At 44.6% G+C, this 22871-nt stretch overlaps 1 protein-coding gene across 4 annotated transcripts in view; it reads left to right on the top strand.

The window, feature by feature from the left end:
- Window positions 1-22871, top strand: part of VANGL1 (VANGL planar cell polarity protein 1) — a 48434-nt gene that overhangs the window by 8209 nt on the left and 17354 nt on the right. For 3 of the 4 annotated variants that reach the window (XM_042809850.1, XM_042809852.1, XM_042809849.1), the window contains exons 2-4: window positions 5271-5548; window positions 7373-7499; window positions 10258-10865. In XM_042809850.1, coding sequence (XP_042665784.1) covers window positions 5466-5548; window positions 7373-7499; window positions 10258-10865 — 818 coding nt within the window. In that variant the 5' untranslated portion in view covers window positions 5271-5465. Of the gene's footprint in view, window positions 1-1668; window positions 1962-5270; window positions 5549-7372; window positions 7500-10257; window positions 10866-22871 lie in introns of those variants that run through there. The other variant, XM_042809851.1, reaches the window with a different exon arrangement.

Below are 22871 nucleotides of genomic sequence, written 5' to 3'. Positions count from 1 at the left end.
ACTTTCTAAATGAGATGTGGGTACCATCTGTTCTGGTAGGCAGTATGAAGCACAAGCTTCAAGGCAGATTTGCCCTGTTTGTTTCAGCAAGGCTATGGGGTTATAGATACCAGTGTTGAAAATTGAGTTCCTGCATACGTGCAATCTCAGATGCTCTGGAATAACAAGAAAACACGGTCCTGGGATTGAGAAGTGCTTTTGAAGGTCCATTAACGTGGGAGATGGGAAAGCTTGCACTCCTTGTACTACTCTGACAAATTAGCAACTAAGGTATAATTTGCATGATTGATGACTTGGATGCTGCTTGTGTGCTTCACAAACTTGGGCAGCACAGATGTGGTTCTTACAGTGGGCATAGGGCATCCTCCTGGGAAGGGCTTGACTGATGGGTCCCGCATGGAGCTTCCCAAGTTGTGGATCAGCTGTATGTTGAGGTGGTGTGCTTGGAAACACTGCTCTCATAGTGCTGGTTTTGTTCAGGCATTTTTGTTCTCGATTGAGATAGCCCCACTAAATTTTCGAGTCTGCATTATGATTAAACATGCAGGTGGATCACTCCAATAAATTAAGTGGCTTTTCTTTTCTTTTTGAAATATCCATGTCATGGACTAATGGCTTTCAGCCCAGGGGCTGGGAATTCCCGGGGGTCTGTGAACTGTTTCTAAGGAGCATGTGAGCAGTGAAGAAAAGAGAACACATCGCTAGAGGGCTTAGATTTGCTGACTGCTAAACATTTATTTTTAGGATGAGGGGCTTGCAAATCAGGAGCCACCACCATTGAGCAAAGGCTCTGGTTTACCTACTTCAAGGCTAGATTGAAACGTATTTAATGACATGCAGAAGTATATAAGCTTTTGGAAAAACTTTTTCCAAAACAATAACTTCCAAGAGCTTGTTGGCAGTTAAACCTAATGGAGAGCCTTGGCTCTGCAAGTGGATCAGTGTGGGTGAACTCTTGTGCTTACAGGTCACACTGCTGGACTGGGGCCCGCTCAGGAAATTCAAAAGCAAGAGGTTCCTGTGGCATTGCTCATAGATCTTTCTATGTGTGCAGTTGAATGCAGTGAATTACGTCGTTTTTTTGAGGTGAATAACAGGAATGTGTTGTAACTGCCGAGTCAATGCTGCCTCTGGAATGTTTCCTGACTGTCCAGCAGTCTTTTAATTATTTCTGCTCCTGAAGCCTGATGCTGTCCCTTAGCATGGCTCTTGGGGTTCTGCGTGTTTAAATCTGTAAAGCTCGTCTCAATCGTTAGCAGGCATCCTTTGCTCTGTAGGCTACTGTAGGAGTGAGGCCTGCAGTGCGCTGAACCAAACGTGCACACGTACTTGTGGGCACTGGTGGCTGCTTCTGGATATATGTAAATTCTATATGACACTTCTGGATATTTGAAACTCCATGCACAAATGGGTAAGTTGACTCCAATAGGTTGCAAGATCTAAACTGAATAAATGAAAGAATGAAATTGCACAGGCAAAAGTTTCAAAGCTAGGCTGGGATAGAATCGTTTGCCTCAGCTCCACAGGGGGAAATCCATTGGGAAAGCATGGGATGCAAAAAAAAAAAAAAAAAAAGAAAAAAGCTCTTGTTTGCGTTTTCCCTCTTTGATTTAAAGATGTAACTTGCTCCTTTAAATTTCCCTCGGGCCGGGAGCCAAATTGTGCTGCCTTGAAGACGATCACAAAGCAAACTTCACTGGAAATGGAATTGGGCTCCCAGCATGGAAAATAGCAATTCAAAAGAACTTTTTTTGGTAGATTTATGTGCAAATGAAAAGAGGGAGTTACAGTGAGTTGCATAGCTGTGTAGGAACTATAATTATAGTGATCTCTTCAATACTTGGGGTAACTACATTTCTCCCCTGTAGGGCAGGATTCGGCCATGCTTCTTGCCAGACTGACTGGGGTCCCCAAATCTCCTCTGAGGCCTCCTTAGCATTGGTTCCATCAAGGAGTTCACAGTAAGATGAAATCAGCAGCTTCCTTCTTTCATCTGTGAGTGAGGGAAAGGCAAAGTGAGAGTCTCAGCCCTACTACTGGCAGCAAAGTGTGCGCTTGCACAACACGCTTGTTTGCACACAGGAGAGATCCTATCCACCCTCTAGGTGTTTGCCTCTGCCACTTTCCATCGCGGGGTTGGTTTTGCTCTTTGGTGCTGTACTATGAACTGGGTCACAGAAAGGACCCAAGACAAAAGTGTGGCAAAGTAGGGAGGGGAGATTACTACTATTTTTTTTTTTTCCTTCCTTACAGTGGTGTTGTTTGCTCTCTGAGAATTGTGTTGACACAACTGAGAGTGGTGAACTGTGGTGTGGAGGTGGGAGCTACTTACACCGTCTTTCCTGTCAAAGCCCAAGTATAGTGCAGCTGTACCCTGAAGCCAAAGGAGCTTTGTTTCACACAGGGCCAGGTGCTCTGCAAACAGACCATGCCTTCTGCAGGAGGTGTAGTGATCTCTTGTGAAACTGTTTGAATTAACTGGATTGTGCTTCTCATTCGCACTTGTTTCTGGAGGGATGAGGCCCCAACTGATGGGGGCCTCCCACCTCCTTCCCAGCAATCCCAGAAGCTTTCTTGGGATAAGGCTAGCCCCATTCCTGCCACGACGTAGTCCAGGAAGTAGGTGCCCTGCTTGTTTGACTGCAAAAAGAGTACCTGGATTGATTTTCGCTGCAGACTGTGCACCCACCTTAGATTCTTTGCTTCATTCTAGCTGGACTGGGCTTGCAATCTAAGCTATCTTCTGATGGACAAATCTAGGAAGCCTTCCGAAGGTCAGCCTCAATTGGGCACCAGACGAAGCCAGGCATCTTCTGCTTTTTCCAGCTGAGGTTGGGCAGGTTTGTTTTATTCCCACTTGCCGTGGTGGGAAGAGCTGTTCAGCCCCCAGTACATCCTGCAGCTGGAGCAGGAGGTGGTGCCGAGTTCCTGAGTTCATCACATTGCTTTTGACTGCAGTCCAGGAGGCTTAACGTTTTTTGGTGGCCTGGTTGTTGACTTTTCACAGAGCTATGTCAAAACCGTTGGTCTTGTTTACAGAGAAAATGAAAGTTGGCATGATCCAGCCTGCCTCAGTGCTCCCATGTTAGTCTTACTGTGAGGCTGCTTCCCATGCCCAGTGCTGCCTTGCTTCCCCCACTGCCAAACTGGAACTGCATGCTTGTGGTTCCTGTCTAGGAAGCCTGGGCATTTTTTCACAGCAGTTTCTATCTGCTGAAGTATTCTCTGACATCTCTAGCTCTGAGTCTTCTGCCTGGGATTTGGAGGGAGAAAAGCAATCATGTGTGTTGAAACCTCCTTCACAGGTTCCTCTAAGGCTTTGCTATGTTTGTGAACATGGTCGCTCTCTCTTCCTCTAGTAATGCCACAGTGAGTGGGTTAATCCCATAATACTTGTTAACACCTCTTGTGCTTGTGAGGGTATTGGTGCTCACAAGGTCCTTTAGTGCTCATCTCTGTTGCTATAACACTGCTTTTTGGAGCGTGGAAGAAGGGATTTTTTCTGAGGTGGCTTAGCTGGATAGAGCTAAAAAACAGCTTTTCTGAGTCCTGTCCTGTTGCTGGAGCCATAAGTTCCAGGCTGTGTGCATCATGTCTCCCTGGCTGGGGGATTTTAGTTCCTGTTACAGTCATGATGCTGTATTTCAAACTGTGCCGTGCCTTGGCTTTGTTTTTTGTTGTGCCTGTGCAGTCTAAATTCATCATTCTTCCCTTCCAAAACCAGGCGTTATGTTTCCATTCTTGTTCGTCCTTCATAAATTCTGTGCTTCCTTTGAGGAGCTTTTTGAGGCACGATGTTCCCTTACAGCCTAGGAATTCATGTGTGCTGAGGTTCTCCAACACTTCCTTCCTGGGAGCCCTGGTGAGCTCAAGCTTCGGGTAAATGCCTGCAGCTCCACATAATGCTGTGGGCCAAGGAAGCCTGTGGAGCCTGGACTTGGTTCTTAAGCAGGGTTTGTGCATTGCAGAGGGCTCTCTGCTTGCTCATGAGCTTTTCTGGAGGTGTTGGTGCAGGAATTCTGTGGCTGGAAAGGGGAGCCGGCCTAGTATTAGGCTTGGTTTCTGTTGCTCTTCTTCTCTGGGAAGGTAGAAGATGGAAAGCAGTTGTTGACTCTTCTATTGCTAACAGCTTTAAAAAGCGTTGCGAGCAGAGAGAAATGGAGGGATTTAATTTTATTTAAAGCACTCTTTTGCCTGCTCAGACTTCCACATGCCCATAGCCCTCTGTCCTGCCGGTGTTGGCTCAGGGCAGTGGTCTGGCAGGAAGCATGGGAGAGTGCTGCTCCATGTCAAACCCTGCACTGTGCCACTGTGCTTAATTCCCCCTGGCTGGGGGGAATTAATTCTTCCCTAATTCTTCTGTGTTCCTTCTTGGCAAATGCAGAATACAGAGTTGGGAAGTAACTGGATGTCTGCCTTTTTTTTTTTTTCTTTCCCCCCCACAGGGTTCAAAGTTCTTGGCGTGTAACTATTAGAGGCTGTTCTGTTATTACTGTGTTCCCATCCCAAAACAGACAGCTTTCTTCTGCCCTTTGCAGATAGGATTTAAGCTTCTGTTCCAAGTGGAGATGTGCCACAAGAAATGTTGGCCCATATAAGCCAGTTACGATCTCTAATCAACTCTCCCTGGTGCGATTAGTGTGTGTATATATAGCTATAACTTTTAGTAAAATTTAGTTCTTCAAGGCCCAAATTAGCTTTGGAGGCAAAGGTGGCGAAGGAATGGAGGCACTCCCCGTGCCATCGATTGTGTAGTAGCAAATGCTTGTAAAATGGGCACACCTTGCGGCTATGAAAACAAAGCAGGTTCAGACACGGTGGTCTGATCGTTAGCAGCATTTCTGCTGGGATAGTCACACACACCCCCGTCCCTTCCCTCAGGAGCAGCAGACTATACTGCTGCCATTCTGAACATGCTGGTATTCGGGATGTGTGTTATGGGGATGTGGAAGTCAAGCCCAGTATCTTTTCTAGGGGTGAGTGTCTGTGTCCAGGATGCCCAGTCTTCACCAAGGCTCAAAGGTCTTCTGCAAGTGACTGAAGCTGTTTCAGATTTTTGGATAAATGGACTAGATTTCTACCAGCTTATTTAAAGCTCTGCAAATGGCTGTGTGTCTCCAGTGCAGTTCAGAAACAGAGATGGGGTGAGGTTGTAAATTGGGCACAGTGTGATGAGCTAATGACATGTGGCCGAGTGGATGGGGGTGAGGGAATTAACACAGCGTGAATGCTGTTTTGCTTTGCTTAGCGTGCCTATTTGTTTTTCCTAGGCCGATCGTGAGGAGCAGAGCTTCCCCCATCCTGCCTCTGGAAGGACTCCTTGCAAGTGAAGAGCACTTGCTCCCGAAGGACCAGGCCTCACTAATGACTGGGAAGCAAAGAGTACTCAGGAAAGCACTTTTATCACGGACTCCACCTCAGGAGCACCGAGAACTCGTCTTCTAAACAAAATCCTTGTGGACCCCATGTCTGCTGCAATGGATACAGAATCGACGTATTCGGGATACTCCCACTACTCAGGTCACTCCAAAAAAGCCCACAGACAAGGGTAAGAAAATATTTATTTTTGATTACTTGCTGCTTTAAGCAAGGATGTGTCCTGTGGAAAAAGAAGAAAAAAAAAACAAAACGTAAGCCAGGATGTAATCAACGGGGCTACAGCTCTAGAGGCGATGCATGCCGAGAGTTCTCCAGAGGAACCCAGAGACAAGATAGGAAGCAATTATGCCATTATTTTAATGACATTCAAACTGTTGCTGGTATGCTGGGGTTGCATGTGGCTGGAAAAATTGGAGAAGCGCCATCCGAAGGAAAAAAATCACTTGACTTTGCTTTAACGTGTTGAGGGGTGAATAGAGTCTCTGGGGAGATGTGTCAGACTTCCTAAGCTGATACTTGCCACTTGTTTCTATTCTGATACCATTTCTTTATTGTGTAACAATAAGGCTTCCTTTCTCCCCCTCCCCATCCTCCTGACTTCTCTTTGTTGGTGGTGTTTTTTTCTAATAGAACTTAAGTGGTGCTTGAGTCCACAACAAGTCCTTTATCAGCGTTGATTGGATTTGAAGGCAGGCTTTTGTGAACTTGAATAGCAAGTCCTCTTTCTGTTTTGGTAGTTCAGTGCCATCAAAAAACCTCTTACTCTAAGACATCTAATTACTTGGAAAGTATGCTTGTTCTTTTTTCGTTTCCTTTTTTTGTTTTCCTTTTTTCTTCATTTGTTTTTTTTTTTAATCTTCATCATTAGTTTTACAAGCAAAACTGGTTCCATTTATGGTCTTTGTAACTTAGAACTGAGTTGGTCCAAAATAACTTTGCATTTCATAAGCAGTTATCCCTCATGGTTGGAAAAAGAATTCTTCCATGAAATACCTTCTTTGCTGGCAGTCCAGTTCTTGAGTAAAACATCTCGTTTGTCTTTCTTCCCTTTGTCCAATACCTTTTCCTTTAACATCACCAATCCATGCCCCAGTGTGGATTGCTCTCTGAAGTTCAGAATGCAGTGTGGAAAGATGTCTTACAGGTTTTCAAAACAGCATACCAAATTCTAAAGCCTCCTATTGCAAACAGAAGGAAGTTTCATCCTATGAAACCTTTTTTGGGGATTACCACAATCCAGTGCTGGGACCCTGCTCACTCCTGGGCTTTAACCAGTGTCTGAGTACATGAGGGTCTATGGTGCAAAGGTCACCGCCCTGTCCAGGTATGAAATGGGAGGGAAGTACTGTCAAGCAGGTTGATCAGGCTTAATTCATTTTGGGGCATTCTCATATTGGAAGCCATGAGGTCTACAAAGGTACTCTGACAGTGAGTACTGCTCTGCTGCCATTGATGTTTTTGCTCTCTTTGTGAGAAGTTAGCTGGGAATGCAAATAAACATCACCAATTGTCCTACAGTGTTGAGGTCCCAGCTGACAAGATTACAACCTGTAGGAACTGAGGTTTCCTTGTGTTACCTTTGCGTGTCCCTGTGGGACACCCTATCAGAGGTGGATAGCTGTGTAGATCAATTAGTCCCAAATGGCGTTCTTAGCTGTTGAGGGAATGCAAGCTTCCCTTTTAAGCCCAGCACTGCCATTTTAAGAAGAGTTGAGATAGTAGGGATGTGCCTTTGTCCCTGTGGTGACCCTCTTCAGTAACTGACAAGTTAAACTGCCCCAGCCACAGGGCGGTGTGCTGCTTTGGACGAGGTCACTTTCTTCCTCTCCTGAAGCTTGTTCTATTGCAAATTACATCCGTGTTGATCAAGAGGTGAGCAAGCATGACTAAAACCAAATTCTTAGGGCACCTGCTGCAAGTAAGTTAAAGGTTCGAAGCTGTGCTCCAGAAACTCTTTGGTAACTTTCTTCTTCTCTTGCTCTATTTGGAAAAGGAGTCGGGACAGGCACAAATCACCACGAAGCAAAGATGGCAGTCGGTCAGAGAAGTCCGTCACTATCCAGACACCTCCTGCAGAACCGCTGCTCGGGAATGACGCCTCTCGAACAGAGGAGGGCCAGGTAAGGAGGCAGAGAAGTCAAATGTGGAGTTTGATTTTTGGAACAGAGCCTATGACTTTGTCTCATGTGAATAGGAAGAGGCATGTTGCTTACATGCTGTCAGTACACTACCATGACCTATGGCTACTGTTTATTCATGCATTACACTAAGGTCTCATCAGTTTTGTCTTTCCTGAGAGCATTGCTTTTGACAGCACCAGCGCTGACATGACTTACCCCTGGGGCACTGATTTGCTTCTGTTTCCAGAGTGTTATCTGCCAAGCTCTATAGAAACATGTGTTTCCATCATCTCACTGTGCAATATTCAGGTCAAGCCTTTCACCTGTGTGTACACTTTTGTCTTTAAACAGGATTTGCACGGGATCGTAGTGTCAAATGTTAGGGCCAGTATCCCCTAATAAGAAAAGGAGGCAAGAAGTATAAAGGTAGTGCAAAATAGCTAGGAATTTAGGGGAAAAACCCTCCAAACTCACTGAAACTAATATATCATTATTAATAAATAAGAAGAGTGCTTATTTTAGGCTGTATCTAGGATGGATCCAACACTCTCTGCGCTAGCAATTAATGTGAAGGTGCATATTCATTGGCAAAGAATGTCTGATTCTGCAAAACAAAGAATTCAGGATGTTTCCATACTTCCTGGGTTGCATTTTTGGTGTGTTTGTTTTTAGCTATGGGGCTCTAACTTCATTCTTTCAAAACAAAATTGCCAATTTTCTATTCAGGTTGCATATGGTAGCCCTTACATGTACTTCCATTTAATATTTGTAATCAAATATGTTTTTTCAAGAGTCCCAGCTATTACTTTAAGTACATGTAAACATTCTGGAAAATTTTTAGGCCTTTGTTTTCATGCAGACCTCCTCAATGCGTTTTAAAGTCAAAGGAAATTGAATAGATACATAAGCAAGACTTTTCTCCTGGGAAGCAGAGTGCCCTAGATTGGATTCAGCAACCTTGTACCATTTGAGATTTAGACTTATATTTCCATGTAACTGCATGATTTTTATATTTGTGCCATTTAGAACGGGAGGAACTGTTTGAAGTTGTAAACTGGGACTAGAATTGCCTGTTTTCTTCTGAGCTGTAGCCTTAAGCCACTGTGGTGTTTCTGTCCCTTCTCTGTTCTGCACAGCTTCTCAGTCAATCAAAAGGATGAAATCATGCAGAGCTATTTTGTATATAAGCATAAAATACTTGAAATGCTTAGATTGTTTTACTGGAGACATGGGCAAAAAGGAAAATGAGACATGATTATACTCCTTTCAGGAAATCTTACGGTACAGGTATCTCTTCTCTGCTTTGATGAGGAGTGACTCAAAAAACCCTTAGATTACTTTGAGTTACTGTCTGTTTGTGATTGGTCTATCTCAAAACCCTACTCCTGTAGGCAGGGAGGTGTTGAAGTGCATTGGAAGTTAAAATACCAAAGTTGTTCACAGCAGTCTTGCTGCTTCTGTCTGCTGCTCCCCCAAAGGTTCTTGAGGACTCTTTCCTGTAGCTTTTATAGAGGTGAATAATGCTTTATATTCAAGTGGTAAGTAGGAAACCCCTAGTCTTACATTCCTGCAGCACTCATGTCTATAAGTATTGTGTCTTGTGTATAAAATGATGTCTGTTTCTTTAAAACAAAGTGCTTAGCTCAGCATATGTAATTGCCAAAGTCTGGGAGAAGGTGTAAATCCTATATATGACCGAAGCTGCAGAAAGAAAGATTTGGGAGGGTGAGAGCAAAAGCAAAATATGCACTTCTGAATGAGCCTTGAGCTACAAAGGTGTTGGGTGCCAAGCAGCAAAACATGTGCATTGACGTTGTTTGGTACCTATTTGTGAGAAGTACCAGGAGTCTTCTCAGGTATGAGTCACTTCAACAGCAACTGTGAGTCAAATCCCAAACCCACGTCTGTCAGTACAGCTCTTTGGCTGTGCCAGTACCAAGAAGTAGCAATTGAAGGCATCATGGGGTGGAAGTATTAGCCTGCAGAAGTCCTTTGAAATTAGCAGGGAAAGAAATTAGGCTTTCTGAATGCCTTTTGCAATCTGAAGCTTGATTATATTTACAGTATAGTAAGTTTAAAGCATCATACCAGAAAATATTTTCAATGGCTACGTGTGATTTTTTTCAAATTTAACTTTTATTCAAATATATTAGCCACTGAGGACAATGCTACTGTAGAGGAGAATAAAAGAAAAGGTAGAATAACTTGCTAGGAGTGTAATTGCTTCTCTTACAGATGGAAAAACAATGTGTGAACTTGTTTATGATTGTGTAATGACTGTGGTTGGCTTGAAACGCTGAAATGGACTTTTCCCTTCCAGGTGATTCTGTGATGCACTTGCACTACAGCCCACTACATGGGCCTGCAGAGTGCTAGTCCTTGTTTTCTGTGTAGGACCTGATGATTACTACAGTTTCCAAGAGTTATGCTGTATTATTAACACTTAAGTACTAATTGTGTGTGATTACACACTTAGGTGTACTGGAAAAAGAATTTCTGAGATATATTGAGTGGCAAAGAAAGTTGAGCTACCTGCTCTACAGTTACATGTTTTTACCACTCAGCATTTATAGACACTGATTTGGGCTGAATCTTATTAATTTTCAGGGTTGATCCTTCAATATTTTGAAGGTGTTTCTTTTACGTAGAAGATTTAAGTCTCACATTATAAGCTTTTTCCAGGCAAGAAAAATAGAAGACCTGGAAGAAATAACCCGATTGTTTCACTGTTGTTGTTGTTTCTCTCTTCCTCTCATAGGATGACAACTGGGGTGAGACCACAACAGCAATCACAGGTACCTCTGAGCACAGCATTTCCCAGGAGGACATAGCCAGGATCAGTAAGGATCTGGAGGACAGCGTTGAGTTGGACTGCAAACGTTACCTTGGTTTAACAGTGGCAGCTGTTCTCGGACTCCTCGTCTTCCTTACCCCCATTGCCTTCATTCTGTTGCCCCAGATCTTGTGGCGGGATGATCTGGAGCCGTGTGGTACTGTCTGTGAGGGACTGTTCATCTCTGTGGCATTTAAACTCCTCATTCTTCTGATTGGGACCTGGGCTCTGTTTTTCCGCCAGCCCAAGGCAGACATACCAAGGGTGTTTGTGTTCCGGGCCCTCTTGCTGGTCCTCATCTTCCTGTTTGTGTTTTCCTACTGGCTTTTTTATGGCGTTCGCATCTTGGACTCAAAGGACACCAACTACCAAGGAATAGTGCAGTATGCAGTGTCTCTGGTGGATGCACTGCTCTTCATTCACTACCTGGCCATTGTCCTGCTAGAGCTACGGCAGCTGCAGCCCATGTTTACTGTCAAGGTTGTTCGTTCAACAGATGGAGAATCACGATACTACAGCTTGGGGCACTTGAGGTAGGTACAAGCCACTGGAGTCCAGTGGTGTAGATAAACGTGGCTGTGCCACAGCAGGAAGCACCAACTGCACTTGTTTATATGGTGTCATTTGTTTCTGAATTTTCCCCCAGAGGAATCCTAGTCCCTTAGATGCTACCAAATTGGATTGGGCTGTCCTTGCTTCAGAAACCTGAATAAACATCCCTTGAGTCAGAGAATGAAAAGAGCTGATAGCTCAACATTAAGCTGGTCACTGGGCTAAGCCCAGTGAGGTGCTTATTTAAAGGCCTTCTCGGCCGCCTTGCTGGAGTAGAGAGGAGAGGCTTCCTCATGTAGCTGAGGGTTGTTTGTGCTTTGTGGTTGCATGGACCGGATGCCCTCTGACAACGCATCAGAACATCACTCTTCAGAGCCTCCTGACTGGCCAGCAGGTTCCTTGCATTCACATGGCAGGGGCTGAAGGAAATAAGTAAGAAAAGGTTCAGCAACTTAATGTGCTAAAATGCAGAACACATCTTGTCTGTCCTCCCCTGTGCAGCCAGGACTTGGGGAAGAAACCTGAATAAACATTCCTTGCGTTAGACTTAGCACTGCCATTCAGATCCTGAGTGAGGTGTTGGTGACTGGTTGAAATGTTTTCTTTCAGGTGTTGGAGCTCTGGCACCTGCTTTTGTGACAAGTAGGGGCTCCCTTGAAGGGTGAGGCATGAAGCTACACTATGGGATGCTTTCAGTGGCCTGCAACTCCCCTTCTTTTCTGAGGTCAGCAGCTCAGAAAAGTCAGCTGACTTTGTTTTTGCACTGGCTTGCAGGGAGACTTCTTCTGAAGCAGCCTTAGTGCAGCCACAACTTTCCAGCAGCTTGAACACTGAAGAACAAAATTTTTAATGAGTACTGGGACACAAGTAGATACAGGCTGTTTGTTTGTTTGTGCTTTTTTTTTTTTTTTTTTCTTGTGGTACTGCACCTGGTTTGGTCCTGATTCATGATGCTACCTGCTCTTTTTGTCGTTGTTGTTGACCAGTTTGATGGGTCAGATGCATCTAGGAGTGTTTGAGGGCAGTGTGCAGGTATTACGCATGCTTGCTTCAGCCTTTCTCCTGGGGTTAATGCTTCTCTCCACAGAGATACAAGAAAGAATGAGTATCTGTCTCCTTAGTTCCTGTGTCATGTGAAGATGTCTAGAAATTTCTTCATTCCTGTGCCCTATCAGCTCTGAAGCTGATTCCCCAGACCGTATGAGTGCTTAAATATCTGCTCCACTTATCTTGTCCAGACCCCTATGGCATGCATATTTATTGCAGATGGAGAGATTAGTGTCTGCTGGTTTAAGTGGATGTAGGAACAGTCTCCAGTTATTAGCTTAGCAATGGAATTGCTTTGAAGCAGATTTAGTGGTTGAAGCTCAAGTCTGGGAGTTGACTCCTGGATGCTGATCCTGGCTTAACAGAAAGGCCTGTGGTTTCCTATGTGAACCAGGTCTGGACACTACTAGTTCTCCTTCGTAAAATGTGAGGCAGAGTCCCTTTTTTGTAATAGAAGCACTCCAGTTGCTTTACCCAAAGGTCAGCTTTGGAGTTTAAAAAACAGAGCAATCTCTGCGGATTTTATTTTTTCATTTATTTATTTGTTTTAAAACTTGCAAATTCCTCTGTGGTAGGTGGCAGATCCAGGGCATCTTCTTAATCTAAAAGTGGAGGGAAATGGAGGGAGCTATCAAAGAGCTCCCTTGTGCTGTGGCTTTGTGCCTTGAGAATGCCATAACAATTCTGACAATTCTCAGAAGTGAACTGTGCACAGAGCCTTCAGTATTTGCGTGTGTATGCCTATGTATATGCAGGTTTGGCTTGAGGGTTTGCACGGTAGTTGACTGTTGATTTGTGTTCAGAGGAATTAAGATTCTCTTTCTGCCAAAGTCTACCTGTCTGTCTTTAACCATGTGTAGTGGAAATGCTATGTCATGGTATGAACCAGCAATTGAGTACCTGGTAGGCAGGCAGGGCCAACTCAAGGAACTCAGGCGCATGCGGTGCACCTGAGTGACCAGAAGGGATGGAGCCAGTATCCACCCTTTCCCAGACCTCAGCTAACAGTTGGCAGTGGAGGTGAGGGATCTCATCTGGAGATCCCTGCTTATCTGAGGACCTTACAGACCGTCCGAAGGTAAGCAATTTCATATTTCCGTGCCTGCTGCTATCACATCTAAGCAGATCCTCACTTGCTGTAGCTTAAGACCTCTGCTTTGTATCACATCACCCCATACGGGTAACTGTGACTTTGTAGACAAAGAATTTGCTTGAGAATCCAGACCTTAATAGCACTAGCATTAGAAACAGCGTTCTCTTTGCAGCAGTTTTCTCTTTACAGAAAGGTTTTGGAATCCCTTAGGTGATGCGAGGGCAGCAAGGACTAGTAAAATCTGTGATGTATGAAAAAATTAATAATTTCTCATTTTTTGGCAAGCTGCTTGCAGTTTTGTTTGGCACACTGAATCCAAACTATGCAAAACGTAGATGCTTCAGCAGCATCTTGTGTTAGAGAGTCTTGCCAAGCATGTTTAAGAATGGGAAGCTAGTGCTGCTTTTTCCTGAGTTTCTGGCAGCTGTGTAACATGTTTTTGAGCCTGTTGTTTTTAACATCCTTGCTAATGTAGAGGTAAGACTTTGGGAAAGAGGGAAGATCTGATTAGAAGCCAAGTGTCTCACAGACAAGGAAGAACACATTCTCCGTTCATCTCTCTCTTTTGCAGAATGCAAGAGAGGAGAGTTATTTGTGTGCAGATGGCACAAGCAGCTGGACTTTATATGGAGCATGACCCCAGTATGATAAGCACTGTAAGAAATGATTGAAATTCCTGTTTCCATCTTCTAACAGCTTAGGATAGCAAGGTGTTCGTGCAGAACAAGAGAAATTTGGCAACTGAAACACCCTTGTAGCATAATCTTGTGAAGTGTCCGTGAAGTCTCTTACGTGCTTGTCCATGAAATGTCATAGACGGCTGCCTTCTACATCTGGCTGGTTTACTCTACTGCAATGCAAGGTCTGATGGTTGAGATGCACCAAGGCAGTATGTTTAGGAGGACTGAAGAAGCAGCCTTGTGGGTGTACTTGAGAGATAGTCGTGGCTATGATGGAGTGTGTGTATGCTGCTTGTTGCTGCCAGTGGGCTCCTTCTGTTTACTCTTGTGTATGCTTGCCTCATCCCAACCCTTTTAAAGGGGTCATACATAGGTTGTGGCCTGCTGCCTGCAAGGAGCAAGCATGCTTCAGCAGGCGTAGTAATCTGATTGCCTTCTGAAATCAAAATGTTGCCTTGGTCTGTTCTTTAGTCCTCTTTGTGCACCCAAGCATCTCAGAGTCTTGGTCCATGGAGTTTTCCATCCTCAGCAGTCCAACGGGCTCCAGAGGCTGGTACTGAGAAGACTCTTGGGACATCTTGTGCAGTTTTGCATGGTTGACCAGTCCTGAATTGTTTCCCTGGCAAAAACTGTTGGTGCCTTTTCAGTCAAAGGTGCAGGCTTTCAAATTCTGCCTCTTCTCTGTGTCAGAGAGCCGCTAAATGTGAAGAAACTGTCTGGGAGAGAAAGGAAGAAAACATCAGCTTAGCTGGTCTTTTGTAAAACTATGGTTTTTGCTAGGTAGAGTATGGACTGAATTTTCCACCCTCCTTGGCTCCAACTGCAGTTAAGAAGTTGAATATGCTGAGTTTGATGTTCCATTCCACCCCTGAGGGCCCTGGGTCCAGGAGGGTAAGCATATTTGGGAGTAGTTCCCCAAACTCATATTGTAATTAACCTATTAATAGACTGGCTTGGTCCCACCTCCAGCTCTTTGGCTACAGCTTTTCTTTTGGGAGACTTTAGCTGCCAAAATGAGCATTCCCTTTGGCAGTGACTCAGGGTTTGGTGAGGGGAGGTAAAAATTAAATTGGAGTCCCTGTGAACTGCGTGCCAAGTCTTGACTTACTGACTGCTCTGCTGCTCCTAGTAGGAGGGGTTGCCATGTGAGGGAAGTGCTTTATGGGGGTATGGATGGACAAAGAGGTGAGCAGAGAGAGCAGATATGGGAAAGTAAAGCCTTGGAAAATGAAGGAGAGATGGGGTGGGGATGCTGGTGAGAATTTTGGAAGCAAGAACAAGAGAAACAAAGGTAGGGAAGAGTAACAGTAGATAACTTTCCTGTTGAAAGGCTGATTGCTTTGCTGTTATTGGGACGTGGATGACATCTGTCATCCATAATTCAGTTCCTTCTGGATGGCTCAAAAATAATGTAGATAGGGTGTTCCTGGAGAAAACCCTCCTCTTCACGTTCAAGTGCTGGATGCAGTCCTTTTCTCTCCAGTAAATAGTCTTTCCCCACCCTAGAGCTTTGCTGGTCTAGACAACTCAGGAAAGTGAATTACTTCGAACATGCATGGTAATTATTGATCCTACACATAGACAGAATGTGGCTCTGTTGTAGTTTTTGTTTTCTGAGGTTAGAAATATCTGTGAGTGGGTTTTTCTGCTCCCTGCAGTATTAATATGAAGAGCATGGCCATGATAGTTTGTTCTGAACTGACAAGAAGGGAGGTTGGTTATGAGCCTTCCATACAGCTTGAGTCAGGACACAGCTTTTGCAGGCTGGTATGAGCTGGCTGATGTTCCTTCCATATAATCAAAAGAAGCTTAGTACTGAGAAGTAGTAGAAAATGTCTGCTAGAGTGTTGTTCGTCCTTGTGTTTATCATCTGTATTTGGATGACTATTTGCTGAGTTGTGGTTTGAAAATACAAGAAGAGAGCAGATGCTTCCTTGAAACAGGTGTATGTCTCTGAAGAGCCTGCACCTTCCCTGCAGGATTTAACCGTATCTTATTGAGAAATCTTGTGGCTTGTACAGGCTCACAAAACAAAATAGATGCATAAGTGTTTTTTGGAAGGGAGTCTGTCTCTTGGCTGAACTGAGGGAGAGGAGCAGCTGTTCCATAGGTGGTGCTTGAACCCTTATGTTCAGTACAAAACAAAGCTGAAAAGAGAATTGTGTGGTGGAAACTGATGCTTCTTTTGATCTAAGGTTGGCATTCTTGTATCTGTTGAACCTACTGATTACAAAAGTGATTTCTAGGCTCAGTATTTACAGATCTAACAGATCTGTGTGTGCATCCCTTTGTGCTACCAGGGCAGTTTTCCCTAGTAAGGTAGTATATAGGGGATTAAGGTCTGGGAAGAAGCTTCTTCATGCAGCAATTCACTTTTGCACGTCTTATTTTGCAGCAGCTAGGTGTTGTCCCCCTTATCAAGGGTGAAATTCTTCTCATTAGTAAAACCTGGTCAGCATTTCAGCTGTATAGAGAGCACTTTCCTGGAGTTGTATCAATGCTTCTCTTGCGGTTGTACTGTCCTAAATCTCTTTACCTTCTAGAAGGAAGGAAAGTTTCCATTACATCTTTTGTTTCTGTTTTTTTCGGCATGGATAAATGTATCAATTTATAACCATGAGCTTAGGAGGCTGGATGGCATCCTGCCTGAGGCAAAAGCTGCTAAAACCCTGTTGCATTCTGGTGAAGAGGCTTCCTAATGTGCATCTCATTAAATTGATCATTCTGATTGTGATTGATCCCATGGACTTGCAGGTTATTTCTGTTTCCAGCTGGGTGGTCAAAAGTATGACTGCAAAGCAGTGCCGTGTCTGCTGTGATAAAACTAGCTGGACACTGTCTGGGCTTACACACTCCTTCCTTCCACCGTGCCCATGGTTTGCTGGACCTGCCTTCCCAGGGACTGGAGGAATTACTCTAACTGGCCCTCGTTTCTCTTTCAACCCTTGCCGTTATCCATAGTGATAAACACTATGATGAGAGATTGAGGTGAATTTGTATCTTGTTCTGTAACAAAACATCTGATTAACTGTGCCACTGCCTTGATTACAGGAGCTCCCTGCAGCAGCGTGTTACACAAATGAGCTACTTTGCAAAACAGTTCTGTCACCAGAGCCTCTAGCCCAGGCATGTCCAACCTGCAGTCTGTGGGCCATATGCAGCCTTGGCCCAGATCATAGTGCAGCGCATCCCTTCCCTGCACCATCATGGCAGCAGTTCTTCCTGCCAAGCTGCTCAGCCTGGCCCCTCCGCACCAACCAAACACTGGTGCATTGAAGCAGACTGATGTGTTAGTTTCATAGAAACAGGGTCAAATATCCCACGTTTTTGTTGCTCTTTTGCGCGTGTTTTAATTTTTAAAAAAGCATTAACAAAAGTTATTTAAATTGTTACTTATATACATTAATTATATATTAAATGAGAGGGGCTCTGAAAAAAATGCCTGATACGTTGTTATGTTGACCCACAACATCAGAGGTGGATGTTGGTGGTATGGCAGTAGAGGTTCCCACCAGTATTCCCTTGCATGTTGTTGCTGTGTGACAGATGGCAGCAGAGGGACAGTCTGTCAGAATGGCATCTGACATGGGAGTGCATATGAAGCAAAGGGGTGTCATTGAGTTCCTCCATGGGGAAAAATGGCCCCTAGTGACATTCAGTGATGCTTGCTGAACATTTATGGAGACCAAGCAGTGGATGTGAGTGCAGTGGTGGTGAGTGGTAGGTGTCAGTATCGGGGCACCTCCACTGTGCAGATTGTTATGAATGTGGCTGCAGACTCTTGTTCATTGCTGGTGAAAATGCGTTGCTAATGATTGTGACTGTGTTGAAAAATAGTATTTTGAGGCTGAGAACTTGCTCTATTAAATTGCGTTATTGTGTTCTTTTATCGGTTGTAGTTTCCGTGGAAATAATTACAAGGCATTACTTTCTGTCCTGCCTTCATAGATGTAACTCAAGACGGTTCCTCTTCACTCAATATGGCCCAGGCAAACCAAAGGATTGGACATCCACGCTCTCTAGCTAGTGTGAAATCAGCCTCCTTTCGCAGTACATTTTCTCAGTCCTGAATTCCACGCAAAGCACCCTGATGAGCAGTTGTTTGAGTGTCTCTCTCCTCCCCTTTCACCCAGCCAGATGAGCACCAGCCTTAAGTACTCTCTCCTCCCAAGAAGTTCTCGCTAAATGGGTGTTAATTGCATCCTCAAGTGTGAAGTTACTGAAGAAACCTAACTATGCTTCAGAGCGGCTTCTTTAGCGCTGACAAAGAGAGGTGTCAGACATGACCTCCAAGCCAGTGTCCCTAGCAGCATTTCACATAACTGGGTGTTTACAACCACATTTTTATGGGTTTTAGCCCAGCCTTTTTTCTCCAAAGCTGGGCTGAATCTCTAGGCTTCCATTCCTGGGCTTGAGGAACTTGCCTTCAGGAAGAATGGTGCCACCAAGAGCGAGTTGCCTGTTTGCTGTTACTGTGAGGGTGCTGGTGGAACTGCAGAAGCAAATTTTCCCTCAGTCTCTGCAATACTGCCTGCTGTTCCCTGCAGAGCAGATGGAAGCTTGCTTTGATGCTGGGGATGAGTTATAGCAGTGGTGCCTTTGTTTTATGAGGGTCTGTCTGATGGTGTGTGGGGTGTGTTGCCAGAGATCGGCGAGGACTTCTTACTTGGGTCAAAGTAACACCTCATTAAAAGGATGTTTATTTGTGACAGTAGTGAACAGCAGGCTCCAATAGTGCCAGATGCTTCTCATTAGATATGGGGTTGGAAATCTGGAATAGACAGTCAGTATCTCTGACTGTGTGCACTGCTCATCTGGGAACTTCTGATGTGGTGAAGTCTGATAGGGCTCTGTTTTTCTTGAAAGGAGCATGCTTTCCTAGCCTCTTGTCTCTGTGTACACTTTTCAGAAGGCTTTATATATAGCTTTACACATAGAGCTGTTCTTAACGTTGATAAAGATGACAGCTCAAGAGACTGAAGGGCCCACAGTCATCTTGCCTGTCCTTCTCTTCTTGTTTGATCTTGGCTGCCTTGCTTGCTTTTCTGTGCATCCCTCCACTGTGCGTGTGGGGAGCCTTATGTGAGGTGCTGCAGTAATACAGAGTTGTATTTCACAAGCCCCAGGTGTGCCAATAAAATAACAACATAAACACGAACCCTCACAAACTCCTGGGCTGTGCTTTTCAAGACAAACCAATCTGCATTTACACTACCCGTGCACACAAGCTGTGCTGCATCTTTCTCCAAGAGGAGTTTGGAGTTGGGCATGGTGAACTACAGCCTATGTAAGGATTGTGTTCTGTTCCTGTGAATGCACCAAGCAGCAGTGGCTGGTAGCTCTGGGGTGATTGCTACACCCTGGAGTGCTCTCACATTTTTTGAATAGTTAATACTTTAAAAAGTTTACGAGCATACTTGTAAGCAGAGAGCCTGCAGTCAATTATTAATTCCCCTGGCCAGTACAGCCAGTACAGTAGTACAGTATGAGTTGCTGGTAATGGGGAGTTGCTGGGTTTGTCCTTTCTGAAAGGGGTGGTGAGGAGGAAATGCCACTGGTTTCATCTGTGGGGACTTTTTGTTGTTGTTGTTGGTTTGTCTTTCTAAACAACCAGCATCCAGCAGTACAACAGCAGGCTCTCCGGTCTGCCCTGTACTTAAGGCATTTGCCATGTAATTTCTTTCCCCCTGCTGTCTCTGCCCTCCAAGTCGCCGGTGTGTACCACCCACAGAGACAGATGGTCTCTCTAAGCTGCTGAACAAATTTTGTGGCCATGAAGATGCTTTTATCTTCAAATGCTGAAGAAAAAAATAAGAATCCTCCCCCACAATCTTTAACAGCCAGTTTTTGTGGTGAATGGTGAAATACAAGTATTCTGCAAAGGAGTATGTCCTTAGGGGGAAAGGAGGAGGCATCATTGAGTTTCAAGTGTAAGAAATTAAGAATTTACAGTTCTCATACAGCAGAAACCAAATAATGTTTAAGAAAACTGGAAACTACCTACCCTGAAGGAATAGGGAAGAGTTAATAAGGAGTTGGGTGGTAACTGAAGATTTTTTTGGCCACAAATCTGAGGGCAATATTTTCACTTATAACTTCATTCCCCTCCCAGCAGTCAGCCATTTAAGTGTATCTCTACGCTTAAATTTTATTGCACCATTTAGATCAAGTTGAGTCTTTGGCTGAAGCTTTTGGGAGAGCCATTCTGGCAGACAGGCTCCTGTCATGTAAGGAAGGAGCTTCACTGCAACGTGAAGGCTGCTGGCTGGTTTGTGTTCCCTAAAAGTCAAAGGTTAGTGAAGGGTAATGTGCATCCTTTTTGGGGCTGGGTTGGAGATGCTCAGCCTGAAAGCGCAGATCATGTTCCCACAGCCTCAGCAGCATTTGCAGAATCTCTCGGTGCTGCTGGCTTTAAAATGAGAAGCTTTGCTTGGGCACAGCTGTGGGTTGGATCAGGCGCTCCTTTATGTGTAGGGCTTTGCTGGTGTCCGGGCAGGCCTCTCCATCTAACCTTAAAGTCCCAGTGCTATGCTAGTTTTGCTGCCAAAGAACCTTTGAATGCTTTCTTTCTGTTCTTTCCTTGGAATTTAAATTGCATTTCTTAGCTTTCATTAAAAAGAAAGAAAGGAAAAAAAAAAGTGCTTTGTAACTATTAATGTAACTTGAAGAGTTCCTGTATAGTGTATGCAAGATGTCTGTAAGCTCTGGCCTTTCATGTCATATGGTCAAGTTTTAAGTTATCTACTGAAAATGTGTCTCTTACAAACTTCTTGCTGTACGTGAAGGTTCCTGCATTCTTAATTATCTTTTTAGAGGCTCAGGCTCTAGCATATATGCGTATGGCAAGAGGAGACACATCACTGCTGCAGATACATCGGTACCAGGGACTGGAAGCAGTAATCTAGGACGCTTTGTGCGGTTGCTGCAAGGTTTCTGGGTGCTCTAGGAGTGGGCACTCTGTGTCTGCATGTAGTGACTATTCCAGTGTTGAGGCAGAGGGAGTTCTTGGTATTATTCCCAGCTTATCTATTCAGAAGGTGATGCTTCACTTCAGCTGATCTTTTAAAATGCACAAACAGCTAGGGACCAGGACCACATCCCCCTGTGCCTTATTCTAAACTCCTACAGTCCTAAGAGCAACTTCAGGTGTGTACACGCTTTTAAAAGACGTCAAGCTTCCCTCAAACACGTTATCTATGTTTTTCAAAGATGAACTGTGAACTCAACAGCTGATGCTGTTACCTAATACAGCCTGATGGGTGTGAAGAGGAAAGAGGAGATAATTACTTTTCTTTTTTTGAAACCGTAGTTATGTTTTGTGCTAAAATTATATTTGAATGAAATGAAGGTTTAAGAATTCAGGGGAGTTCTGCATATGGTGGATTTTTTTGTTTATAAACTCTTGCTTACAGTTTCTGAGGTAAGAGCACAGTGGAGAAGCTCATGCAAACAGAGTTTGGTACTGGCAGTTCTGTGCTAGATTACTTATGAATATCAAATAACACATTTCACCCTTCTGTTGAATAAGTATTAGGATGAGAGACACCTTAAATTGTGCCAGGGGAGGTTCAGGTTGGATATTAGGAAAAATGTCTTCTCAGAGCGGTGAGGCACTGGCACTGCTGCCCAGGGAGGTGGTGCAGTCACCGTCCCTGGAGGTGTTCAAGAAACATGTAGATGTGGCATTGAGGGATGTGGCTTGGTGGGCAGGGTAGGGATGGATGGATGGTTAGGCTAGATGATCTGAGGGGGTCTTTTCCAACCTTAATGATTCTATGAAATGCTTGATCATAGTTTCATATTGTTGCTTAAACTGATGCTGCTGCAAGAAATTGTCCTGTCAAGCATCTGATTCTCCCTTTGCCTTCCCAAGGAAACCCCACCTAGTTGCACAGCAAGCTGAATGGCTGAGCTGGTATTTATACCTCTGTGTTATCTATATGGCTCTGTAGTTCGTGTTTGTAGATGGGTCGTTTAGTCCAGCTCAACTTCTTCAGTCTTCTTAATTATCCTGGTGCCGAAGGTGTGCAAAGACTTGAGTTGGTGGAAGTTATGAGATGGGGCAGAGGAGAGCTGTTGGGATTGTGTTCTCTACGTTTAAACTCTAAGATCAACTTCAACAGTGTCTGTAGATTGGTCACCAGCCTTTGTAGAATTGGGTATGGACAAGGGGAGCTACTTGAGCTGCAGCTGGAGAAGCCAGTAGCCATTCTGTATCTCTGTTTATTGGGTATCCTAACCCATATCAGTGCTACTATGCAGGGACAGCTCAGCAGCAGCTTCCTCTAGTCATCTTTTCACTGAAGTTGTCCTCCACACTCGTTTCTCTCTACCCTCCTTCCCAACCTTCCAGTTTGATCAATAGATAAAGGAAGCCTTTCACTTCACAGCTTTGGTTTTGCGTTGATGTGAGCAGCCAGTAGCTGTTTCTCTTTTTCCCCTAAATAAGCAAGTCTGTATTCTCACTAGCTCCCTTGAGGACATCCCACCGCTCTGCAAAACTGTGGCATGGAAACCAGCTGCTTGTTGTGTTGGCAGCATGCTCAGAAAAACCAATTCTCAGCTGGAGCTGTGATCCCTGTGCTGCTGTTGTCAGGATCCAATTCAGCCACCGTTAGCATCTGAGGGCATGGAATTGGGTTTGAGACGCAAAGGTAGTGCCTTCATCCATCTGAATGCTCTTCATCTGATCAAAGGGGATGGAAGAATCCAGCTTGAGAGTTGTTAGGTATTTCGTGAGGCTGTTGGTGTCTTAAAAAGGGCAGCCTGAACACTGCTGTTGTCTGTGGGCTATACCATGTGGTTTTGCATGTTGAGGGAGTGCTTGAAGCCCCCCAGGCACACCGTTCTCCCTTCGGAGAGATCTTACCAAGGAGGATGAGAGTGGTTTGCCTTGCAGCCCACATTCCTGGCAGCTGGCTGCTGTGGGAGGAGCTCAGCCCTTCACAAGGTGCCCTTTCACATGTGGCCCTGCAGGCCCTCTTGACGCAAGCTCAAGGCCGGGCTGAGGTAAGCACTGCAACTTACCTTTGCCACATACTGACAGATTGCCCTTTGCTCTTCTGCAAGGGGCCTAGAAGGACAGACCTCCTGGTTATCTGAGCTGACCCCACGCCATCAGGCATCCTGAAATTGCAGGCAGTGAACCCCAGCACGATTTTGGACTC

This window comes from Centrocercus urophasianus, unplaced genomic scaffold, assembly GCF_019232065.1.
Source record: "Centrocercus urophasianus isolate 14NV4802_14NV808 unplaced genomic scaffold, USGS_Curo_1.0 seq_12, whole genome shotgun sequence".
Lineage (NCBI taxonomy): Eukaryota > Metazoa > Chordata > Aves > Galliformes > Phasianidae > Centrocercus > Centrocercus urophasianus.
Note: the sequence above shows the minus strand (reverse complement) of the source record. Positions and strands in the feature narration are given on the sequence as shown.